This window comes from Rhineura floridana, chromosome 1 (genome assembly GCF_030035675.1).
Source record: "Rhineura floridana isolate rRhiFlo1 chromosome 1, rRhiFlo1.hap2, whole genome shotgun sequence".
NCBI classification, from domain to species: domain Eukaryota; kingdom Metazoa; phylum Chordata; class Lepidosauria; order Squamata; family Rhineuridae; genus Rhineura; species Rhineura floridana.
The window spans coordinates 149,500,950-149,527,485 of record NC_084480.1 but is presented as its reverse complement, the minus strand read 5'-3'; the positions used below and the strand labels follow the sequence as shown (position 1 = coordinate 149,527,485).

Here is a 26,536-nt window from a genome sequence, read left to right as displayed (position 1 = left end):
TGTATGTGTTGGGGTACAATGGCTATCTTTAAACGTTATCATGATGCTAACAGCTCTTGTCCTCTAGACCTGCCTCCTGGCCCTCTGCTCACATGAGACTGCCCAAGTCATCCCTGCAACAAGGACCCATCGTGAAGCCCAGCCTGGCAGGTGGCCCCCTCAGCTCATCCTTTGTTTGGCTGGATCTGCAATGATGATGGAAGGTCATGGCACACAAGGATCTACAATACGTCTTCTGTTGCTGCTGTGTCAGGAACAGCAGCACCATACTTGCAGGCTGACTGGACTCAAAAAGGGAGGGCTGCCAGTTCTCTGGGACTCTTTGGAGACTCAGCAGATGGTCTCAACACAAAGAGGCCAGGCCCTGCTGCTTCCAGTGTGGTCACAGGTTCACCAGTGGGATCCTGGGCAAGAAATAAGGGCAGGGTAGGAGGGGGGAGAGAGACAGGTAGATATGAAAAATGTTCCCTGTGTTCAGAGGCAAGGACAGAGCTGTTTCATCTGGTCTCCTGCAGCTTTGTCATGGGTACACGGCACAGCTGTGGAGTCGGTACGCCAAACCTTCGACTCCAACTCCGGCTCCGACTCTATTTTTCTACTGTCCGACTCCAACTCCAACTCCAACTCCTCTATTTTTCTACTGTCCGACTCCGACTCCACCCAAAATTGCTCCTGACTCCGACTCCACGACTCCGACTCCACAGCCCTGGTACACGGCCTTAAGGAGACCACTTCTAAGGTTCCCTAGGCCCTCTGTACGAAAGGGTAGCTGCAAATCATTCACTACATCCAAATACTTTCAGAAGAACAAATTGCTGAGGTTCATAAATGCTCGGCCTTTTAATTTATTCCATTTGAATGGATTTGCATGTTATAAAAAATCAGTAAGCCCTGATGTGGGGATTTAGGCATCCCCAAAACATGACTGTAATAACGCAGAAGGGGAGAGTGGAGCCAGAGTGTCTGGCCTCACCCCCGCACACTGGGTGGTGCTGGTGGCAGAACATCTATAGAAGGGAGCCATACTGTACAACACTTAGGCTCTGCCCATGATGTGGAACTATTATGGAAGGAGCCTGTGCATACACAGTTGGATCCCCATGGCAGATATCCCCCTCCCCTCAATGTAGACAGGCAGGGACATGACTGTGGGGACAGTGGACACTGTCTCATTCTCCCTTGCCATGTGATTACAATAAATATTGAGTGGAACGGCCAAATAGCACTAAGAGAGGTGCCTTTTTGAGATAACAGTGTGAGAACGTAAAATGAAATTAGCAAAGTGGCAGTTTGTTGTCAGAAGACAAGGTAATTTCAATATTTTCTCATTTTCCTTTACAGCAACGTGCCAGATCCAGTATATCTTCTATGCAGCCTTAACCTGTGGCCCCTAACAACTCAAATTTGATCCTCGCTGATTAATCAACCATAGCTTTTGGTTGCAATCGTGCGTACAGTTAGGTTGCTAAAACCCCACTGAAGCCCACTGTGTGCAGAACTGCATCTCTAGCTGATTGGACCACTAATTAAAACAGGCCAAAGCTTACAGCTCTACATTTCTAGTGCTGCTACTGCTGCCCATAGGGTGCATAGGGCTGATGTACATCTCCTTTCCTTGATGTACTATATCATTAGTGTTCAATCTTTTCAAATCCAGGGCCCACCTTTAGTCCAAGAGGGAGAGAGAAAGAGAGAGAGAGACCTACCATGTATCTGTATGGTGGTGGTTATGGTGCTGTTATGACTCCCTTTAAGTCAGGCTGTGACCCAGTAGTGGACCCTGACCTACCAGTTGAAGGCCAGTGCACTATATGTATTTATTGTACCCAGTGTTTTTTTTTTCCCCCGAAGGAAAAAAAAAAAGATGTGCCGGTATTCATATCTGGATAAATGGCAAAATGCCTCTCTCACCCCTTCCCCTTTCCTTCTCCCTCCCCCTTTTCTGTTGAATTTGTGATGAACTTTTTTTATAAAAAGGAGGGAGAGAAAATATGACTAAAAAGACTTGTTCTGCAAGATAGTAATTTCATTGGAGTGAAAAATAAAAAATTGGTTAGAGAGGAAAGGAAGAAAGAAGAAAGACCTTAGTTATAACATCCTCTCTCTACTGATAGCCCCACAGAATCCAGTAGGGCCATAACAGGCAGGAACTTTTTATTTAATCCTTCATTTTAAAAAAGACATTTTTGATTCCCCCTTTAAAATAGATCCTATTGATCTATTGGTGAGGTCCAAATTCCCCCCTCCCATATTTTGGTTGGGATCAGAGTGTCTGAACTCTTGTCCTTCTCCTCCCCATTGTTTGCAAAATGATGTTATACAATAACAAATGTCCTGCCATATCCTTTTGCAGCTGTCTGCCATTGCTTAGATGATGATGATGATGATATTTATTGCCTGCCTTTCCCCAGAAGATCCCAGGGCAGGTTAGAGAAATTTAAAATACAATGTTAAAACAATGAAAACACATTACATGCACAAGAATAGGGCGGGTCCTAAAACCATACATCTCAAGTGCCAAAGGCCAAGGTAAGTGCGTCTTTAGCATCCGCAGAAAACTGTACAGCCAAGATGCCAGATGCATCTCTGTAAGGAGAGAATTCCACAACCTTGAGGCTGCCTCAGAGAATGCCCTCTCCTGGGCCACCATCCCCTGAACTTCTGAGGGTGGCGGAACTACCAAGAAGGCCCCCTCTGTTGATCTTAACACCTAAGAGGGTCTGTAGGGAAGGAGACGGTCTCTCAAATATTTAGAGCCTAAGTCATTTAGGCTTAGTTTAAAAACTAATGTGAGCACCTTGAATTGGGCCTGGAAATGAACTGGCAATCAATGTAACTGTTTTAGAACAGGAGTTGTATGAGTGCTAAAAGCAACCTCAACCAGTAATCGTCATCAAGGGCAGCCCCACATTGAGTGCATTGCAATAATCCAGTTTGGAAACTCCTTATGATCACTCCTAGCAGCTTCATATAGATGTTAAATAGAATGGGCCCAAGATGGAAATTTGTGGAACACCACGGGAAATAGCTCCCATGGTGTTAAACCGAAACCACCCATAACTACTTTCTGGAAATGTCCCTGGAGGTAGGAGCAGAACCACTAAAGGACAGTGCCCACCACATGCCCTGAGCTGCTCCAGAAAGATAGCGTGGTCAATGGTATAAAAAGCTGCAGAGAGATCATGAAGAATGAGCAACGGTGCACTTCCCCCCCATCTCTCTCTTGACAAATGTAATCAGCTAGGGCAACCAAGGCACTTTCAGTGCCATGTCAGGGCCTAAAGCCAGACTGAATTGGATCCAGATATTCCTCCAAGCATGCCTGAACTTGAACTGCCACTATTTTCTCAAGTACTTTGCCCAAAAAATGCATATTTGTTACTAAGTGACCTCTGGGTCCAAGGTAGGGTTGCCATATTGTCTGGTTAGCCTGGTTTTCTTCAGATTCTCGCCATGCTATCCGGTGCCCACTTAGCTCATTAGGTGGCCCGGATTCCCAGCTTTCATTTTATTTTATTTTTAAAAAGCAAGTCTCTAGTCCAAGTGGATCCAGAGATACAAGACAAAATGTGGAGGCAGTTTTCTGCCCATTTTGTGAGAAATCAGCCTTTTCCTGCCTTCCATTGTTCTTAGCTAAAGAGGGACACCATAGCTATCCCGGGAAAATCAAGAATTTTAGCCTGCCTGCCTGCTTCATATGCAGAATGTAACAGTTTAGAAAACTGCACGTGCTTACTTGATCAACACGTGCAGCTCCATCCCTCATCCGTAGACTTTCTGGTTGAGTCAGCAAGGAGAAGCAGCCTTCATCTCAATTGCCTCTGTCTTTCAGGGTATGTGTCCTAAGTGGTGAATGCAACGGGAGGGTCTGCCTGCCATCATGGAAGATGGAATAAAGGGGTTTGAATCCACCAAACGCTCCCTCCCCTGAACAAATACAAGCTATAAAAGCAAACCTCTCTTTAGAAAAGGCTGAGGAATTAGTATTTGCTTTTTTTTTTGGCCCTGCCCCCACCCTGTTAAATGGTGCTTACTCCCAAATAAAGTTGCATTGGAATGCAGCCTTGCTCATCCTGTTGCCCGGCAGAGCCTCTGCTCAGCAATTCTGAAAAGGGTAAAAAGCATTTTTTATACATATCCTTCTTCAAAATGACTGGCAGGCATCTGCCCATCAAAGATCACCCTACGTCATTTCCTCCCCAGGGATGGATGGATATGTGTGTGTGTCCGTGTGTATCCGTGTGTGTACATATGTATACACACATGTACATATATGCATTCACACAGAGAGACTATATATATATATATATGTGTGTGTGTGTGTATGTATATGCAGGGGGGGTAACCTTTCTCCCCTTTAAGACCAATAGGAATGGAACAGCTGCCCTGTCTGATGCTAGCACAGTTTGGCAGTTCTCTAGAATTCACTGCACTTTACAAAACAAAATTAAAGAGAGGTGCCAGCACTCAAGTCTACATCAAGGCTGCGTTTCCCTTCTTCCTGTCCTGGTGAGAATCAGTGTACTAAAGACACTTCTCACACTCTCAGACACTACTCTCTTTAGATAAGATGACTGACTGAACTGATAACATTGAAATCTTTATTTCTATCTGCATTACAAGATGTAGTGGTTTGTTTATATCACATTTCCTAATTGTTGGTGCAGACAAGCTCTCAGTCACAATATTGTGTGAAAAATATTGAGTGGGTCTGACTGTTCCCAATTCTTGCAGAGGTCTACTGGGATAATTGGCCGAGGTAGGTTTTGTTGGTGGGCTCTTGTTGGGTCCATATCAGGTGTTTAGGAGGAGTCTTAGGAAGGAGGGACATGGGTGATGCCACCCCAGTTTCAGTGATCACGGATAGAGGGAAATATAGCCATGGGGAGGTGGTGAATTACCGTAGAAGACGAGGGCAAGGCTATCTATGCCTTGTTCCTTGCTGCTACTCCTCTCATGGATGGGTTCCTCATTGCTCATCTGCTCTGCCCACTGTCCTGTGTGTGGTGTTGTTTAACACCAGATCGGTACACAATAAGACCACACTCATCCATGATTTAATTGTGGTTGAAGGTGCCGATTTGGTGTGGATTACCGAGACCTGGGTGGGTGAGCTGGGAGGAGTTAATCTGACTCAGCTTTGCCCACCTGGATACTTGATGTAACACCAGCACAGGCTGCAGGGACGGGGGGAGGAGTTGCTATGGTCTACAGAACTTCTATCTCTGTCACCAGGAAACCACTCTGTCTTGGAGCTGGCTGTGAGGGTCTGTGCCTTGTGTCAGGCCAAGGAGACAGTAAACTAGGATTGCTGCTGGTGTACCATCCACCCTGCTGCCCGGCAGCTTCTCTGAGTGAGCTGGCAGAGGCCATCTTGGCTGTGGTATTAGAGAAGCCCAGAATGATAGTGCTGGGTAATTTCAATGTCTATGCTGAGGTGTTCCAGCTCAGGACTTCATGGCCTCCATGACGACCATGGGGCTGTCTCAAGTTGTCACTGGATGATGGCTAGAGCACAAGTGGTGAAAGATGTGTTGTGAGGCTGACCGGGCATGAGTAAAACTTCATAACCATGTCTACTGTGTGGCAGTGAGGGTGGTGAAGAAGGTCCACTTCTCTGCCTCCATCGCATCCTTAAGTAGCCGTCCAGTGGAGCTTTTCTGTATTGTCAGGGGTCTATTGACATTAACTCCAGGAAATAGAGTTTTAGACCCTTCAGAAGCCAACTGTGAATTGTTTGCATGGAACTTTGAGGGTAAAGTTGCTCGCTTCCTTAGCAATCTTGATGCCCCATCCACATCTACTATAGGCCCCAGTAAGGTGTCCAGTGCAACGCCTGCTGCAACTTCTTGGGAATGGATTCAGTTGATGCGGCCTGATGATGTAGATAAGGTGCTTGCAATGATGCGGCCCGCAACGTGTCCTCTCAACCCCTGCCCTTCTTGGCTTATTAAAGCTTGCCGAGGGGGTTTAACAGAGTGGATCCAGGGTGTGGTCAATACATGATTGCGTGACAGAGTGGTTCCAGCCACCCTGAAAGTGGCAGTGATCCGACCACTCCTGAAAAAGCCCACCCTGGACCCATTGATTTGCGACCATTACCGACCGGTCGCAAATACCCCGTTCTTAGGGAAGGTGATTGAGAGGGTTGTGATGCAGCAATTGGAAGTACTCTTGGATTAAACAGATTACCGTATCTTGACGCATTCCAGTCTGAGTTCAGGCCTGGTTATGGGACTGAATCAGCCTTGGTCACCCTGATGGATGACCTTTATAAGAAGAAGGAGTGCGACCCTGTTACTCTTACTTGATCTCTCAGCGGCTTTTGATACCATTGACCATGGTATCCTTCTGGCCCAACTTGGTGAGATGGTTTACAGTGGTTCCAATCCTATCTCCAAGGTTATTTTCAGAGAATACCCCTGGCAGTTGTGCTGTGGGGTGCCGCAGGGTACCATCTTGTCCCCCATGCTGTTTAACATCGATGTGAAGCCCTTGGGAGCAGTCTTCAGGAGATTTGGGGTGAGGTGTCAGCAGTACGCTGACGATACCCAGCTCTATTTCTCCATAACATCTGAATTGGGAGAGACCATGCAAGCCCTGGACCGCTGCCTGGACTCGGTGGTGGGCTGGATGAGGGCCAATAAACTGAGCCCGAATCCTAGCAAGATGGAGGCTCTGTGGGTTGGTGGTTCCCGAGTTCAGATAATTGGTCAGTTGCCTGCTTTGGATGCGGTCGTACTCCTTCTGAAAGTGCATGTCTGTAGTCTGGGGGTGCTTCTGGTTCCATCTTTGTCGTTAGAGGCCCAGGTGACCTCAGTGACTAGGAGTGCCTTTTACCAGCTGTGGCTGGTAAGACAGCTGCAGCCGTTTCTGGACCGGGATAGCCTGACCACTGTTGTTCAAGCACTGGTAACCTCCAGGTTGGATTATTGTAATGTGCTCTATGTGGGGCTGTCCTTGAGGTTGGTCCAGAAGCTGCAGCTGGTGCAAAATGTGGCGGCGAGACTGCTCACTAGGGCAGGGTGTCAGCAACATGTCACCCCGCTGCTGAAAGAATTGCACTGGCTGCCCATTTGCTACCAGACCAAGTTCAAGGTTCTAGTTTTGACGTACAAAGCCCTATACAGCTTGGGCCCAGGATACCTGAAAAATCGTCTTATCCCTTATATACCCCAGTCGATCACTGCGCTCTGCAGGTGAGGGCCTCCTGAAGATACCATCTTAGCAGGAGGTCTGTTCTGCACAACATAGGAAACAGACCTTTAGTGTGGAGGCACCTACCCTGTGGAATTCCTTCCCCTTAAATATTAGACAGGCACCATCTTTGTTATCTTTTTTGTGCCTATTGAAGACCTTCTTCTTTCAACAAGCCTTTTAAGTTGAGACCTTATCCCAGTCTGCATCTATGTTGGAATTGCTTTTTAATATGTTTTTAAATCTTCTTTTTTAAAAAAATACATATATATATATATATATATATATATATATATATGTATTTCGGTTTTGGTTTTTTTTAAGATATTTTGAAAGCTTGTAAAAAAAAGGTTTTAAAGATGTTTTGTTTTAGTGTATTTTAAAGTCTGTTTTTATGATGTTTTAAAGTGTTTCTAGTGCTTTTGTTTGCCACCCTGGGCTTCTGCTGGGAGGAAGGGCGGGATACAAATTAAATAAATAAATAAATAATATTGCTTTTAATTGATAATATGTTTTGCTGGCTTTTTCTTTTATGCTGGATTTTTACACTGCTGCATTGACTTGTTTTATGTTTGTCTCTATTTTGTGTTTTATTATGTTTGTAAGCTGTGGTGAGCTCTGTTTTTAGCCATAGAAGGGCAGGATATAAATCCTCTTAATAAATAAATATCCCATAGTGTTAGAAAGTAGAGTCTAGGGATTTAGGGTTGAAAATGCAAGGTTTTTTTCTGAAACAAAATTCCTCGTATCTTCCCCCAGTTTTTGGTGTTAATTGCTAAGGACAAAAACAAAACAACTGAACAATACAACAATAAATGTGCCTAATTTGCAAAATTAGCAAATAATTTGCATAATATGCCGATTAGCCTGCCTAGATTTGTGGAACTGGAATATGGCAACTCTAGTTCAAGGAGGTCTTCTGAAGGAGGGGGACACACCACCGCCTCCTTCAAGACGTGTCTAAGTTTCTCTGGCCTGTACCTTGTCATCAGGCCCTGCCTAGCCGTGTACTTTAACTCCTTCAGGATGACATGAGCTTGTAGAAATTGGGATTTAGGGACAAGTGTTTTCTCCGGATTGTCAGTGCTGGGGGTGCTGGTAATGTGGTCCTAATGCATGTTGCTTCTCGGGATGCGCCGGTGGTGCTGCAGGCAGGACCCCCCTGAGTCCTGTTCAGGGTTGCTTAACTATTCCCAGCACTTGACTGGATATGGCCAGGCTCTGCGCGGGACAGCAGCGGTGTGGCGAGGGGTCTCAGACAAAAAAATGGGTTATTGCCGTGGCATGTGCAGCTGATATTTATCTGTGGCATGCAACTGATGTTTCCAGTATGTGCAGAGGTCATAGAGTTGCCTAAAGTTTTCCTCCCACTGAAAAAGCAGGCAAAGAAGAATAGAGGGAACAAAGACTGCTGGTTGTATCAGCTTTCAAACGTTTTGCACATTTCATTTGTTTAAAATGATGTGTTTATTTATTTATTGACTTTTATACTGTGTTTATGTATATAGTTTATGTATTGTGCTTTGTAAATTAATTTGACATTTTTTATTGTACCTTGTGTATTCTATTGTAAACTGCTTTGAGATCTTTTAGATAGTAAGCGGTCTGTAAATGGAAATAATAATAATAATAATAACTTTAAAATATTAATATTCAAATAACTACAGACCAGTTTGGGTGAGCTCTATGTTGAGAAATCCAAACTGCATAGTAGTTAATCCATGCTATCTTACATCCCACCCCAATGCTATATAAATTCTGTATAAATACAGAATTGGTGACTACATAAATTCAACAACAGTAGCAACAGAATGCCAAGAATGAAATCAGATTTAATAATACAGCAACAGACCTAAACAGTTAGCTAATATAAATAGATACGCATGCCAAGCACAAATTTAGGAGTAGAACTTTCCACCCACCCCACCCCCAATTGAGGCTGCAATTCTATACATATTACCTGATAGTAAGTCTCACTGAACACAGCAGAAGTTACTTCTAAGTGAACATGCATAGGATTACCAAAGTGCAGAAATAACTGGTCTGTTAAGACTGGTAGTTGAAACATTAAAGGTTTATTACTGCAAAGATGTAAAGTCATACATGCTGAAGCAGTCATGGGGCTTGTATTCAGGGGGGCATTATACTAACTGAGAACAAAGACAGGAAGGGAAGGGAGCAAGGAGAGGAGCAAAGCTTGCGAAAAATAATAAACACTTTAGAGGAGGAATCAGCAGAGGGAAGAATATATCCTTAGCCTTGCTTCACCATTAAACCCAAGAAGAAGAATAGACTGCCTTTCTTTCTAGCATCCCCCTCCCCCCCCCTCCCCGGTTCAGGTTGCTTGTTACATCTGTTGGTGCTTTCCTCCCAACACAAAAGAGGAAATGTTTGAGTTCTGGGGATGTGCAGCATAAACTAGAATCTGTTTTCACTGGGGTGGGAGGACGGACAGCCCCAGTGGTACCATAATCCCCCAGAATGCAGGTTGACACTGGAGGGAACAAGTGGCAGGAATCCCTAATAGGCTCAAGAGGCTCCACTTCCATGAGGAGTGCTCACCCATTCCTGGACACTTACTCATCCCCACCACCCCAGAAGGAGACACTGGCAAGGCCAAGCAGACCTTCTGCCATTTCTCCTCCTCCCTCCCTTCCCACAAAATTAATTAAAAATCCTCCAGCAGAAGGGAGTGTTTTTTCCTACATATCAGAAGAGCCAACTAAGGCAGGAAGGGGTCTGAGTGAGCAGGGATTAGGGATGGGATCCATTGGCCAGTGCCACTTCGAAAGCATTCCGTCAACCTAACAGGCTGGTATCAATTTGAGTTCATTCTTGGTCTGTTAGCTCCTGCTTTCATTATCCTTTTTTCCCTTGCAAAAAATTGATATTAATAGCGATAATTTTAAAGGAAGTAACGATATTTTGAAAGGATATATTGATAAATGAAAGAAAATATTAATAAAATTACCGTTCTTAATATTGATACTTTAGAGGTAGATTTTTTTCTACATAGGTGCTGAAAATCTACAACTACAGTGAACAAGTGAATTAATGGGATATTCAGTACCAAATCCAAATTGGGCGGAATTCTAGCACACTCCTTCCTTCCCTCCCAACCTTCCTTTTTTAAAAGCAAGCTCCATAATGGATGAAGGAGACACCAACCATTGGTTGGCCTGAGCATGTGGGGCTATCTCTGCCACTGTTTCCATCCCCCCCCAATCTTTTTTTTAAAAGCAGCACAGGGCAAGGAGGTGCCCATCAGAGATGGCTGGTGGGGAACAGTGGCTGGAGCACAGGTGCTGGTACTCTGTGTTCTGGAGTATTCCGCCAGAACAAAAGCACTGATAATTGTACCCAAGAAAATGCAGTTCAACCAGATAAGATAGCCATCACTATTGTGACCAGAAAGCAGTTACAGATTGGATCTTGCTTGAGATATAGTTGGCGACAAATAACAAAATTCTTCCTTCTATGACCATGACTTTTAAATTTCATTATTACTTTTGAAGCGTTAAAAGGCCAAAATATTCCCTATTGTACCATACCAGTGGGGGAGCATTTACTGAGCCCCCCCCTTTTTTTAAATTGTTGAACACAAGGCTACTTCGGTCCCATTAGCAATGCCTCATGATTTCATGACACTTCTGCTTTTCAATTATTTTAATCTAGTGTTCTAAGTCTGTGCATCTTCCCACCCCCCTTCAGTGCTGGAGAAGCACACCATTGGCCATATTCACTAATAGGCAAAAACATCCCTTGCGGTTTAAGAATGTACCTATAGCCCACAGATATTTCTATCAAACTTTAAAAAGCAGGGAAATTGGCCAGCTATAGTGAATGCACCGGGGAGCAGGAGACTTCACCTCCTCTCTGAGATATTGTACTACTCTACACATTTGTAAAAATGCAAACACAATTTGAGTTGGTCTTTCACGGTCCAAGCCACTTCCTGTGTAGCTTGGAAGAATTTGGTAACAAGGGGAGGGCAGGTGAGAAGGGGGAGGGAGGGGATAGGAGGGGGGAGGAGGGGAGCAGGTTTGATTATTTGCATGCTTTTTGAGTTCAGTGGAATTCACTCCTGTACAATCATGCTTAGGAGAGGTGAAACTGACCTGGGGGAGGGGGAGGGAGGGGCAGGAGGAGGGGGGAGAGTTGGAGATTGGGTGGGTGGGCACTGGGCAGAGGGGAAGCCCCTTTCCTTTCCAAAAGCAAAACATTGTGAACAGTATCATTGTTTTTCAGGGTTTCCCCCACCTATTACAGCAGGCACATGTAGTCTCCTACCCAAATTTAAACCAAAGCTGTCACTGGCCACATCCACCTTTATTCCACTTTAAACAATAATTGTGTCCCCCAAAGAATCCTGGAAAGTGTAGTTTGTGAAGGGTGCTGAGCGTTGCTAGGAGACTCCCTATTCCCCTCACAGAGATACAATCCCCACAAGAGAGGCTGACTGTTAAACTACTCTGGCCACTGGAGCTCTGTCAGATGAATAGGTGTCTCCTAACAACTCTTTCCACCCTTCACAAACTACACTTCCCAGGATTCTTTGGAGGAAGCCATGGCTGTTTGAAGTGGAATAAATGACATGGTTGTGACCACCTGATTAGCCAAGCCAAACAGCTGTGAGCCTGGCTTTTAGGACACTGACAGTTGGTTCTTACTGACCATGCTTGTGCTATCATAGAGTCCAATATTAAATTTCTTAAACTAATTAAAAATCAGCCATGTATTTTTTAACTTTTAAACTGCAGAAGATAATGGTCAGAATATGGAGCAAGGTCAGTAATATGATTGCAGGTACTCTGTGAACACGGCTGATTTTTACGTAATTTCAACAAATTATGAGACCACTGAAAGAAAAAAGTCCAACAGGGGTGTGGATTTTTTTTCTCTTTTTTTACACCTTGAACTCTGGATTCTCTCTGAGTGTTTTGTGTATCACCATGAAACCTTAGAGAGTTGTTAAGCAAGCGTTTCTGAGTTTTGTAAGGTTTTGTTTTGAAATAAGCTTATGGGAAGTAGCAGAATGGCATAGAGGCTATTTTCAATTTAACATTGTGGAATGCGTAAACATGCTGGCTATAGTATATAGCCACTCTTGTGGCTGTATAATTGGCTGGGGCTGATGGGAGTCGTAATCCAACAATACTTTGGGGGGCACAGGTTCCCCTCACTTGTCCTTAAAATCTTTAACACAATACACATCGAAAGTCATGGTAGTGGAGGAGGGATTTTTGTTACTCATCCCCATTTCACATCACAGACAAAATCCAAAAGGCGTCTTGAGCTTGTCCTGGAGAAAAGAACTGTATAGCCCGCAAGAGTTAAAGAAGCTGAAAAGGAAAAAACAATGAGAAAGGGCTTGTGAAATGTGTGGCACTTTCTGCAGGGAAAGGCACAGTGTTGACAGATCTTAACTACATCCCACACGGTGGTCACTATAGCTGCTTCATCCAGTTGAAAAACTGCACTTCCCAGGTACAAAATATATAGTGCATCTCATGATGAGAAACGGTGACGTTCCCACAACACAAGCATGACCTCCGGAGATATCTGGACTGTATGCACCAAATAGACAACATCAGCACTGAATGAGTAGTGCCTGTTTTAATGTGCGTATTAATCAACTAAGAATGCAACAATATTGTAGCACAGGTAGGCTGGTCATAATTTAATTTTTCCTTCCATGCTTCCTCCTCCTGTAGCTAAGCCAAGCCATTCCCATTTATATCATATTTGTTCGTATTACTTACCTGTTGAGCTGGAAGGCACTGGTCTTCCCTAATACCTCTAGCTTCTCCATGCCTTCCAGTACCTGCCCACTTTCTACCATCTCTGGTGTAGGACCCTGTGAATCGCTGTATGGGCCCAGGATGCTGACGGTGGCAGGAGACAGGTCCGTTAAGGGCTGTTGGCTACCTTGCTGCTGCAATCCACTTTGCTGGCTGGAGTGGTGCCGGCGCTTCTGGTTCCTGTCCCAGCTGCAAGAAGTGGGGAAAGGCAGAGGGAAGTGAAGGATGGCATCATCAATGACAGGAGCAGCCTAACCAGAGAATTGTGCATTCATGATTTAGTTTGTTTTCCCAAGTACAGTAGCCAAACACCTTTCCTCCTGTTGTGAGGAATTCATATTCACTCAAAGCACATTTTGGTTGCTGGGAAAATATGGGAAAATAAACTGTCCACCTGTACAGTTGGGTGCCAACAGAATTTCCTGGGCCCAGTACACTATGTGCAGATTGGGTCCCCTCCATTCCCACCCACCCCAGCTTCCAGCAATCTATTGGCAAGAATTGCTGCTTATGTACATGTATGACCTATATGAACAGTTATTTTGAATCCACAATTGTGAATTAAGATGTATTTATTTAACAGATTTTCAACCTGCCTTTCAGAGTTCCTGTCCTCACAAGGCATTTTGTAACAGTTATAAATAGTTAAAAAACCATAATCATATAATGATTAAATAATATTTAAACATTAAAATAACATTAAAAAGATAGAAGCAGCTAAAAAAATTGTGCAGTTTGACTGAACCAACTATCAACCTAACCTACCCCATAGGTTACTACCCTGTTGTAAAGATAAAAGGGGGAGGGAGGACCCAGGAAGAAAAGTGAGGTGCAAATATATCATGTTATATTCACAAACCATGCACAAAGGCAGCCCCCTCCCCCAGCAATTGCTTTAACTGCAACATTTTACAGTCCTGATATTTTATAACAAAGTACCTCCACCCCAAAAAAGCCCTTGCCAATACAAACACAAAAAATATTCTAAGCATGTGCAGCTTGAGAACTAACAAACTGCCTCACAGGGTTGTTGGAAAGACTCCATACAAACACACTAGAAATGTAAAAATACATTTACCCCACATAATGGTTTACTGTCAAAACCAGTTGGTCATTGCAGAACCTCTTTTTTGAAAAAAGCAGTATTAGTTTCCTCTCAAATAACAGCTGTGACACCTAAGTAAGTCCTGCCTTAATTGGCAAAAATAGGATTGGTGGGGTGGTGGAGAGAGAGAAAGAGAAAAGGATTAACAACACAGTCCTATCCATATCAACTCAAAAGTCCCATTGACTTACAGCACAATTCTAACCATATCTACTCAAAATAAATCCCACAGAATTCAATGGGGTTTACTCCCAGGTATGTGGGATTAGGATTTCAGTCTTACACCCAGAAAAGTGAATATAAGATTAAAGCTTCATGCTGGGAAGGTTTTCAAAACAGGCTATGAATTAGACAAATAAACTGCCTTGTTCAGTAGCCCAGTGAAATTCAAACTTGTATGACTCCTTATCGTTACAATACGTGGTGTGAGTGAATTAAAATGGACAGGGATGGGACATTTTCAATCAGGCAACTACAAAATATTTTATGCAAGAAATGAGAAATTAAGACGAAACTGGGTTGCTTTGATAGTGAGAAGTGATGTAGCAAAAGCAATTAAGAGCTATAACGCAAGGTCTGAATGAGTGATATCAATGAGATTTAATGGGAAACCTATTAACATAACCATCATCCAAGTCTACGCTCCAACAGCAAACGCAGAAGAGGAATTGGAGAGATTTTACGCAGATGTACAGGAAGAAATTGATCACACACCCAACTAAGATGTGCTGACAATCATGGGGGGCTGGAATGCAAAAGTAGGGAACAGAAAAAAACTAGAAATTGTGGGGAAATGTGGCTTAGGAGATAGAAATGAAGCAGGAGAAAGACAATGAATTCTATGAAGCCAATAATTTGTTTTGCAAACACATTTTTGGAGCAACCAAAAAGACGACTGTACACGTGGACATCACCAATGGTCAATATAGGAATCAAATTGATTATATAATTGGTAGCAGAAGATGAAGAAGTTCCATACTTTCTGCGAAAACAAGACCAGGAGCAGACAAAGGTAGACAATGAACTGGTAATATCGAAAATCAGTGTAAAGCTAAAGAAGAACAACAAAACAATCATAATGCCAAAATACAATTTAAATAACATCCCAGAAGAATATAAAGATCAAATAAGGAACAGATTTGAGGCTTTAAACTTAGTTGACAGAGAACCAGAAGAATTATGGATTGAAATTATCAGGAAAGAATGCAAAAATACAATACCTCTAGTTAAAAAGAGAGAAAGACCTCAATGGATGACTGACAAAACTCTTAAAATGTTTAAAGAAAGAAGGAAAGCAAAAGGAGACAGAAACACGGTCAGAACCCTAAATTCAACAATACAGCGACTAGTACGTAGGGACAAAGAGAACTATTACAATAGTTATTGTATAGAAATAGAAGAGGACAACAAAAAAGGTAGAACAAGAGCCCTATTCCAAAAGATTAGAGAAATTAAAGGGAAATTTAAACCAAGAGCATGGGAGTAATCAGCAGGGGAACACACTGACTGACAGAGATGAAATAAAAGGAAGATGGAAGCAATACACTGAAGAACTCTATAAAAGAGATGCAAGGATAACAGATTCATTCATGGAGGAACCATATGATGAAGAACCAAAACTTTTAGAACGTGAGGTGAAAGCTGCTCTTGAAAGAAACATATCACCAGGAACATATGGCATACCAATAGAGTTGCTACAAGTTACTGAGACTGAATCTGTCCAAAGTTCGACAAAAATTTGTCAAGAAATATGAAAAACTAAACAATGGCCCACAGACTGGAAGCATTTAATATACATCCCAATTCCAAAGAAAGGGGATCCCAGAGAATGCAGTAATTATCAAACTATTGCCTTAATATCCCATGCTCAAGTAATGCTCAAGATTCTACAACAAAGGCTCTTACCATATATGGAGCAAGAAATGCCAGACATCCAAGCTGGATTTAGAAAAGGAAGAGGTATCAGAGACATATGTTGGATAATGGAACAGACCAAGGAATTTGCTTTGTAGATTACAGCAAAGCCTTTGATTGTGTAGATCATGAAAAACTTTGGAAAGCTTTAAAAGAAATGGGGGTGCCACAGCATCTGATTGTTCTGATGCGTAACCTATACTCTGGACAAGACGCTACTGTAAGGACAGAATATGGAGAAACTGATTGGTTCCCAATTGGAAAGGGTGTGAGACAGGGGTGTATTTTATCATCCTATTTGTTTAGTCTACATGCAGAACAAAGCAGGATTGGATCAAGATGAAGGAGGTGTGAATAAATAAAATTGGAGGGAGAAATATCAATAATTTAAGATATGCAGATGATACCATACTACTAACAGAAACCAGTAATGATTTGAAACGAATGGTGTTGAAAGATAAGAGGAAAGCACAATAGCAGGACTACAGCTGAACATCAAGAAGACTAAAGTAATGACAACAGAAGATTTATGTAACTTTAAAGTTGACAATAAGGAGTCCATGGTATGCGCAAAGCTCTCCTCCAACACCACATTTCAAATGAGTTCATTTTTCTCTTATCCGCTTTTTTCACTGTCCAACTTTCACATCCATACATAGAGATTGGGAATACCATGGTCTGAATTATCCTGCCTTTAGTGTTCAGTGATACATCTTTGCATCTGAGGACCTTTTCTAGTTCTCTCATAGCCGCCCTCCCCAGTCCTAGCCTTCTTCTGATTTCTTGAGTATTGTCTCCATTTTGGTTAATGACTGTGCCGAGGTATTGATAATCCTTGACAAGTTCAATGTCCTCGTTGTCAACTTTAAAGTTACATAAATTTTCTCTTGTTATTTTAGTCTTCTTGACGTTCAGCTGTAGTCCTGCTTTTGTGCTTTCCTCTTTAACTTTCAGCAGCATTCGTTTCAAATCATTACTTGTTTCTGCTAGTAGTATGGTATCGTCTGCATATCTTAAATTATTGATAGATAAAATTCAGTTGACAGATAAAATGTATGCTATTTTTTGCAAATAATTTAAAAAAAACCCTGCATGTACACCTTTATCATCATCATCATCATCAATGAAACTGTTTACTGTGCATGCCTGCCAAGATCCTGTTGTGTTGTGTGTGCTTCTGTGATCTTCTGGACCCTATGCTGGATACGCACAGAGAGAACGGATGGGCGAGGAATTCAGTTTGGTTCACATTTAAAGCTGAATCTATCCAATTCACATTTTCCAAAACAATACGAGAGCCAAAACACAGACATTCTTCAAAATTCACATTTATCTGAATTGTGCAATGCAGTTCGCCAACCAAGCAATGTTTACAAAAATGCATATATTAGGGGAAAGTGTGAATAAAAATGAATATATTAGTGAAAATAGCATACGTAAGTGCATTATATTAGGATAAATTGCTTGGAGAAATGTGTACATCAGTCAAAACTACAAATACAAAAGTGTGTTCATTAATTATTATTTAATTGTATTTTATGTATTTTAATTTATTTTAATTTTTTTGTGATTTTACTGCTTACAATTGTATTATGTATGTGTTCGATTTTATTTTTGTAAGCTGCCCTGAATGCTCTATCATAGGGTAGAAGGGGAGGATAGAAATATTTTAAAATAAATTAAAAAATAAAAAATTATTAGGAGACATTTGTACTGAAATGCTGAAGAATTTTCATGAGGATTTTTAAAAACAAAATTCACTTGTAGAAGGGCAGTTGTCGTAACTCCCTGTCCAGGGAAGCGCTCCTAAAAACACTGTTATCCTTTACAAAAAATCCTGAATGGTTTTGTTTTTGGGTTCCTCCAGACAGTCACTATTTCGTAAGAGGGATTCAAGCACATAATGGAACTAAAGAGCTGCTCTGCCACTCTAGCACAACAAATGCACGTTTAAAAAAGGATCTCACCTTTTGCAGTTTGGAAGGTGGCCAAGAAATGCATTGAAAATGTGGGATTAACAAATGACTAATGGGAAGACATATAGGGTAGAAACACACTGACTGTTCTGCCACTTCTAGTGTGTCTCCACCTCTCTCTTCTGAAAATGGGGGCACACAATGCTACTCAAATTCCACCCCTTTTTACTGTAAAATCTGGTGGGAGCAGCTTGAGTGCATTTTTTAAAAAAAATCAGCTTCAAAGAGATTTCACAGCTGATCGGCAGATCAACCTGTTCCCCCTCCAGGTGTGGCCAATGGAAACGCTTTGATCTGGCAACTGGTGCATTCACAGCGTTAACCACCCCGAAGCAAATCAGGATGAATGAGGGATGAATGCTAATTTTTTTATAACTGTCCTGCTGTACACATCAGGCCCTGCAAACACATCAGAACTAATACTCTGTAAGGACTAGGTATAATCTAACCTCTGCACAAGCTTTGTGGAAGCAAATCAGGATGATAAATAGGTCATCTGGAGAAGGCCTTTGTTACGACTTTTTTCTATCGTACAACACTGTGTACTTTGAATAGAGAACACATTTCATACATTTTATTAATAATTACCTATGCTTGTGGTATCTTGTGACCTTTAAAATGTGTATTTCTTGTTTAAATTTTAGATACTGAGAGTTATCCTCCATTGCAACAGACATATCAGAGAGTGAATCTGAAGCTCTCTACCCCTTAAACAACAAAATAACATTGTCAAGACTGCCCCTTACCCTACAGAAAATTCCTCACTATTTCACAAAACTCTTCTAATTCTTTTTCGCATCTTTAGTTCTTCAGAGGCTGTGTAATTAAGTTCTCCAGCATGAGCCCATACCAAAAGCAATGGAAAGGCTACCCTTCTGCTATTACCTACCCCTATTACATGGAGACAGTGTATTGCATCCCTGCTATCCAAAAAGAGTTAATTTAGCAGAGGCATGGAACTTGAAACAAAATCAAGGAATCTTGTTGCATGAGAAAGCCGTTGAAGAGAGTCCTTATTTGTGTATTACATTTTTATCCCACCCTTTTCTCCAAGGAAACATAGCTCTCCCTCCCCATTTTATCCTCACAATAACCCTGTGGCTAGGTTAGGTCAAAAGAGAGTGGCTGGGTCAAGATCACCATCATATGACATTAACCAATAAAAAGGCTTTGAATTTAATAAAAATAAATTTGACATAGATTTCTACAATGAATAATGAGAGAAATATAATTTTCTAGGTTAGAATATCTGTAGAAACAGTAGTAACACAGAAAAGAAGCAAAGAAGAAGAACACCAACATACAAAAATGTAATTCTTCATCTTTGGAGATGGCAGATGTTGCCACCACTCACCATATGCTCAGAGATACATGTTAGCAAATTCTTCCAAATTGTGTTTCGTACATTCTTAAACTGCAAGGTTTTTTGCCTATTAGTGAATTATATTACTGTTATATTATTATATTATTATTATATTAGTGAGTTATATTACTGTTAAGAGATCTGAGCTTGCACTCTTGTTTTGGAAATTTTAAAATGTATCAATCGACATATGATGGTAACTGACCTGCCTGTATTATGTACTTGATATGAAAACAATGGTGCTTGTTCCAAACCAGCACCCTGACAAGAAATCCACAGTATGGAATATGCACAGAGTCCCAGATTTTCATAGATATGTCTTATTTTAGGTAGAAGCTGTTGGTACCTCAGCAATATTCTGTTAAACTTTTAAAATCCTTCTTGTTGGCAATGGGATCTCCAGTGTCTCGTATACTATTTTGATTCAAGCTGCTCTAGGGGATGTGACTCCTGGCCACATGGCTGGCCCTTGAAGCTCTGGGCCTTCTGCAACTGGTTCACCTGTACACCCCCACCCCTGGAAGAGACCTTGTCTTATACACCTGGAATTGCCCATGCTGGTTCTGATGTCAAGAACCCGAGTTCCTAGGCAGGGCCGGAGGTGCAGTCTGGTGGACTCTAGCAGAAGCCAAAATAAAGCTGTCTGTTTGCTTCTCTGGCTAGTGCTGGCAGATATGGTAGATCCAGCCTGCACTTCAATTTTAGCACACAGTGAAGCAGCAAAGCAAGAAACTGGGTTGCTCTATCACAACATTCAGCCAGCCACCCTACTTGTCTCTGGTCAGTAGACCCTTAGGAAGGATAGTGACTAAGGAGGAAGAACAAACATGAACCCATAATCTGTAAATTGTGCAGTATAAACGTGTATGAAGTAAAAATGTTGCTACTGACTTTTGCTCAGAAAAGATGGACAAACAGCCAAGAATTCTGGTTTTTAGATGCAGTTTGTTTGTTTGTCTACAAGGGGAATACTGAATGTGTATGATGATCTTCAACTTTGGACTAATGTTCCAATATGCAAAGAGGATCTTTCTCTTCCCTGCAGGTTCTGGACAAGCAGAGAAAGACAATGTTTGAAGTTAAATCTATACTTAATTTGGGTACCAATGCTGCAAAGAGTTGTGTTCTGCTTTTATTAGAAACTGAAGGGGGAGAGAAAGAAATGAACAAGATTTATAGTGACTGAGAAATAATCCCTTCAATGGAACTTGATGTATCACAGCTAAGTAAACCAAACCATCTAACAACTGGTTTTGATAGCTTGGAAAGACACCGACAGCATTAAAGGTGAAGACATAGGGGGCTCTTCACCTGAAGCATAAGCCCAACTTCTGCCCAAATTAATAATTCACATGACAGATACACTTTCAGCCAGCAGTCTTGCAACTCCACCAGATTTTTCAAGTGGGCTGCCTGCCTTATATTTTATGTTTTTAAAAGCACCACATGTATGTTAAGCTGTTTATACATTCATGTCTCAACTTCACATTTTTAAAATAGTTGCAAAACTTCTCCAGGGATAAGAGAGAGGAGGTATCTTGGTGACATCACAGGCACTAGCCAATTAGCAATGCCCACAGCTGGCTTTTAATGAAAATATTAATAATTATTTTCCCTAGAGCCGCCGTGAGTTCCAGTTTTGGAAAAAGGGCGGGGTAAAAATAATGATAATAAATAAAATAAATCTTGAAGAAGAGAAGTATTCTTGGAGTGAATGTGTTGGGTGTGCTTTGTAACCGGCCCCACTGCCCCCTTATTGTTACACCTGTCTTCATCCTTAAGTTGCATGTTACAAAACTATAACGGCATCGCCTCAGTTCTGCACAAAGAAATAGGAAAAATGCTTAACTAGAGAAATACAACTGAAAAAGAAGTCAAATATTTTAAAATTTTAAAATATAAACATTTCACAATTTATCATATAACTCTAAGATGGTGTTAAAAGTTTTTTTTACAAAATGCATTCAAACAAATGCATTTATGAAATGTGTGAACTACATGGTCCTTAAAGCAAATCTGTACTGAGTGACATAATACACTCCCAATGCACAAATCAATCTACAGATTGGTGTTTGAATCCTAAAGGAGGTAACGTAAAACTGAAAAAGTCAATTCCTTAGGAGTTGGCAAACATATTTTGACCCGTATGTTTTCTTCAGCAACTAAAAGTTGTAAGCAATTGGACATTAGAAGAGACATCAAGGTTCCTCCATTCATTAGTGTAGTGATGGACAGCTGGTGGGCTGAGAGAGTTTTATGAACCCTTAGCCAAATTTCATGAAGTTATAACAGAAAGAATGCCGACAGGCAAGGGAAAGAACAATGTTTTTAAAATGTCAGAAGTAAACTGTGAGAAATAAAAGAAATTGTATACTTTAAACATCTCTCTTTTATTTTTATATATAAATATATAATGTAATGCACATATTTTTATGCAGTGCTCTACCAGGGATGCATATACTGCATCATCTAGGTGACCCTTACTGTTAGATAGCACTTTATTTATGGAGCTTGACCACTTGTAAAAGAGTCAATTTGTGCAAGAAAATATATTTCCAGCTTTCAGGCTAATGTCTAGAAAATAGAACGTCCCCAAGAACACAGAAATTGGTTTTCCATTCATTATTAAGCCATTTGGATTCATTATCCTCACTTATAACATATCCCCAGTGTCATCTTCACATCTTGTGCTACTTTCCCTGATTTCAGTTGTAATGTGGGATTAACCTTTGCACCTACCAAAAATTTACTCACCAGAATTTGAGAATTATCCCCATAGCAACAAGGACGATAATAACAGAGATCGTAATGGTAACATACAGCTGAGGGTCCACACCTAGAACAGACAGAGACAAGGAGTTTAAGTACGAAGAGTGTGCAGCTCCTGGCCAATTTTGTGAGGGGCAGGCCATGTCCCCTTTAGTTTTCCACTTTTTTTCCTGGCTGGCCTTCTGCGTGCTTTTAAATAATCTTGCGGGTGGAGCATGCAGTTCCGAGGAAGGGAAAAGCTTCACCTGCTGAATTTCTGCTCACCACTGTGCTTTTACACAGGAGTCCTGCCAGAAAAAAAGATGGCAACGCTTGCCCCTTCTAAAAGAATAAAGAGGAGAAGAGTGTTACCTTCTCCCCGGGGCCCAAAAAGGAAGGGCCGTAGTGTGGCTGGGGTTTGGCGCAGGTTGAGCCCTTCATTGTGTAGTAGTGAGTGGGAGTTAGGTTGAGCTGTTGCCATTCCACTTGACGAGACAAAGGTGTAGCCCAGAGGTGGGAAACCTGGGTTGGCAGAGTTGGCATCCCCTCCATCCTCAACTGATATTGTGGGACCCCAAACTATGGCCCAGGGGTACTGGGAGGAGGACAAGCCATCCTCAAAGCCAGATGGAGTGGCAGGCCGGCTCCCCTGGGCTTGACGCCTCAGGCGCACTGCACTGCGCAGCCCAGCCCCTTTGGGAAGCAGGGAGCGATGGCGCTGTGAGGTAGAGTGGGATCCTTTCTCTGGGGGCAGAGTCTTGTCCCAGATGCAAACAGATCTTGGGGAGGAAGGGCTGCGATGGCTGCAGAGTGGGCGTGCTGCCAGGAGACCCCGGGTGCGCAGAGACCAGGCGCTGTGTGATGGAAATGCTGAGGCTAGAAGTAGGAAAGGCCAGAGCTGCAGCAAGTGGAAGCAGGAGACCAGGGGGAACATCACATTGCTGGAGGGGAGAAAGAGAGATGAGCATTACTAACCTGGAGAGCCCTACCCCACCCCACACCCTGTAGGGTTTGCTGGTTCTATCTCAGGCAGCGGAGTCTGGGCTCCCATTAAGAGCAGCAAGTGGAGATCTTACTCCATGGGGCACAATCTCTTTTGAACTACTCCTGCAAAAGCCCAGATGAAACAAATGAGCTGTGCAAGTGCACAGTCATGCTCCTGCCAGTGCCTGTTCATTTTATGAGAGTGAGACTTACATTGGATAAGGAGCAGACTGTGCGCCATGTTAATTTGTGGGAAATCAAGGGGAGTGCTATTTGGAAGTTCCAACTCAGGCACCAAAATCCCTTGGGCTGGCCCTGGAGATGCAGCATTCTCCTACAACCAGGATTAAGTGCCGCCTCCAACTAAGGCTTTCTCCAGGAGCAGCTGCAGCTGTAACTGTGGGAGTTTATCCACACTCTTCTTGCTTGGATTCCATTATCCCTCACTCCCATTTCTGCAGGGGTCCCTAATTCTCTTAATGCCTATCAGTGGGTGCTGGACCCTTCGGATCAAACAGCCACATTCAAACAATTGTCTGTGGCTTCATAAACCATGATTTATGAAGCCATGGACAAGTGCCATAGCTGCACACTCCTCTCTCAGCTCCTTTCCTCCCAACAATAACTTGCTTTGGTGCAGAGATCCTGGATTATTATCCTGGCTTGTTAACTGATGATGTGTCAGAGTCCCTCAGTTCTGAAGTAATAGGAAACTCTGACTTAATGCAAGCTAGAGGGAAGGCAAGGGAGGAGCGTGCAGTCATGGTGTTCGGCCGCAGCTTCATAAACCACGGTTTAATGAAACACGTAATTGTCCAAACAAAGGCAATGAGTTGCTAACTACCCATGCTTTATAGATAGCTCCAGTCCGAATAAATTAACTAACTCATCCCCTCCCATTGTCAATATAATCCCTTATCTGGTACCTCCCTAGAGCCCCCCCCCGTGTTCATGCCTATTGCAGTTACTGGACACCCATCAAGTACTGTCTCCTGCTACTGGTGCAGTAGCTGTGCTGCCCTTTTCAAAGTACTGTCCTAGAAATCCACTTCAGTGCCACAGCCTGGCCTGGCTCTCTCCCATTTCTATCATATTTTCTAAAATAAGTATTATGAACCTACCAGGTGCCGGTCTCCATATCTAGAGGCAACAGTTTCTCCACTCAGCAGTAAATCCGTCTCATATTCTTCACTAAAACCAGGAATAAAAAAAGGAACATAAGTTGCATATTACCTAAAACGTTTCCAAATCCCTTCAGTGCAGCTGATGTATGGCTGCTTAGTGACTGCCAACTTCCACTACATTCTATCAACTCCCTTCAGTTCTTATAAACACACCATGCATTATGAACATAAGCAGAATGCAGACTCACACAGAGAGAAAACATGTCCTAGGCTTCTTATTGCATGCACACATTTTTTTCTCTCTGCGCTCACAGAGAAACAAACAATACACAGCAAAAAATGAACACACACACACACACGAGCCTCATGACTGTGAGCACATAAGCTGAGCCTCCAGGGACTGAGGGGGAAATGTGGTGCCTCTGATTTCTTATCGCTGAAACAAGTTAACAGAATCTTAATTCCTGCATTTATTTATAGCATGGAGCATGTAATCCATTAAATATAAAGAACTACTTTAATTGTGTGTGGAGGCAAGAAAAAAGAATAGGAATAAAATTAGAATGATGAACACAGGAGATACTGAAAGGGAATGAATCAGCGAGAAAAATCCAAGCCTGCTTAAGGACTGAGAGAGGAAAAATATGTCCATAAAATATTTAGTGTTTACTTTCTGGTCGGCTAAAATGGCTTTGCCACCTTCCCTTTTGCCCTTTTCACTCCCCTTCCTCTGTCTCTGTCCCTCTTTCACACACACACACAATTTTTTTATACAAAATATGACTATATCGTTTTTTAAAATAGCAAACTGGGTTGCTGATATTCTATGTTTGCACTTATCTTTCACCTGCAAAGGCTATTTATCAGTCATACAAGTTAGCCTTGTACTGTTTCCCCAAACTCTGGTCTCCCATCATGGATGCAGAGTTCAAAGATATTCCAGTTTTTGCATTCTGGAGATGCCCCGGGAACAGTTTATCTGCAGATACAGAGATGCCGGATACCACAATTGTTGCAGTCATTTCAAGGACTGGAGATAATATATTTCCTATACATATCCTCCAAGTGGAGCCCTATGAAATCCTAGATTCTGTGCTACACAATGGTGTGGCTGACACAAGTCTTTCAGCAAATGAACTTAGAAAGGAAAATCAATAGGCTAACATTTTGCTGACTTGTTTGCCGGAGCTCTGTCAGACAGACCTCAGACTCTAGGATAAGCCAGGAAGACACATTTGTTGCTGGTTAATTGTGTGAGAGTCCCCCGTCCCCCCCTTTGTATGTATATCTACATAGGCAGGGCAGGGGGGAGAGAGAGATGAATGGACAGATAAAATAGTAGCTAGAACAGATGGTCATATTCACACAACAACAACATACAGAGAGCGTACACTTCTGTCCTAGAAAGTAAATTCATTCCTCACTTTGTATTCTGGCAAATCTGATGCGCTTTTTTACTACTTGTTAAATAGCTCTTTTATTGCTGTCTTTATTACTTTAATCTCGTGAACATGTTGTCATAGAATATGATTCAGTTGTGATTACACACTTATATTGTATTTAAATTCAGATCCTTGCAAACCCACATTTGAAACCCTACAAAAGGTACCAGGTGTGGGGGAAAGATGGAAGTAAGTGTTCCTGTTGTTTTTTTAAAGGGTTGCTGAGGTTGTAAGAGTGTTTTGTCTGAGCAGCTTCTTTAGGCCTGGAGAGAAAGACAGAGGGCAATAATGACAATGTGAGGGAGTGGGTTAGATTCTTTAGCAATACGATTTCTTAGCACAGGGGATGATTTAATAGGAGGAACAAAAGGGGACTTCCTACTTGCATGGGTAACATTCTGGAGGGGAGACTGGATAATTTAAACAGCTGTATATTTTTCTAATGATGCTTTCTTTTCACCATCACAGCCTGGGAATGGACAAGGTGCTTGAAGGGCTGAATGAGTCTACCTGCTCATTGGATTCTTGATCTTCCTAGTTATTGAACCCAGACAGATTAATGAATGCCTCACTGAGAGAGGGTGTGTTCCTTACTGCCCTAAAGAAGATGCTAATTCAGCCTCTGTGAAAAAAGCAGGATAATTTTGGATAATTTTCACCCAGTATCTTTTTGGAGCAAAATATTGGAGAAGATGGTGGCATTTAAACTCAAGACAGTCTTGAAGAATACTGGTTATTTGCATCTGTTCCAAACTACTGTAGCTTCTAGCCTTTATTTCTTTGGAACAGAAATAAAATTGATCACCCTTGTGGAATACTGATTCCAAGGGAGAGTGCAACACGTGGTTCTCCCTAGCCTCTCAGTGTTTTGCAGTACCGTCG

General features: G+C 42.2%; 1 protein-coding gene across 1 annotated transcript in view; it reads right to left on the bottom strand.

Annotated features, from left to right (window-relative positions):
- Window positions 1–276: 276 nt before the first annotated feature.
- Window positions 277–26,536, bottom strand: part of PIANP (PILR alpha associated neural protein) — a 40,941-nt gene continuing 14,681 nt past the window's right edge. The window contains exons 2-6 of the mRNA XM_061625660.1: window positions 24,210–24,279; window positions 22,477–23,045; window positions 22,111–22,192; window positions 12,960–13,187; window positions 277–404 (exon numbers count right to left, since the gene is read on the bottom strand). Of these exons, the coding sequence (XP_061481644.1) occupies window positions 383–404; window positions 12,960–13,187; window positions 22,111–22,192; window positions 22,477–23,045; window positions 24,210–24,226 (918 nt within the window). The 5' untranslated portion in view covers window positions 24,227–24,279 and the 3' untranslated portion in view covers window positions 277–382. The remainder of the gene's footprint in view (window positions 405–12,959; window positions 13,188–22,110; window positions 22,193–22,476; window positions 23,046–24,209; window positions 24,280–26,536) is intronic.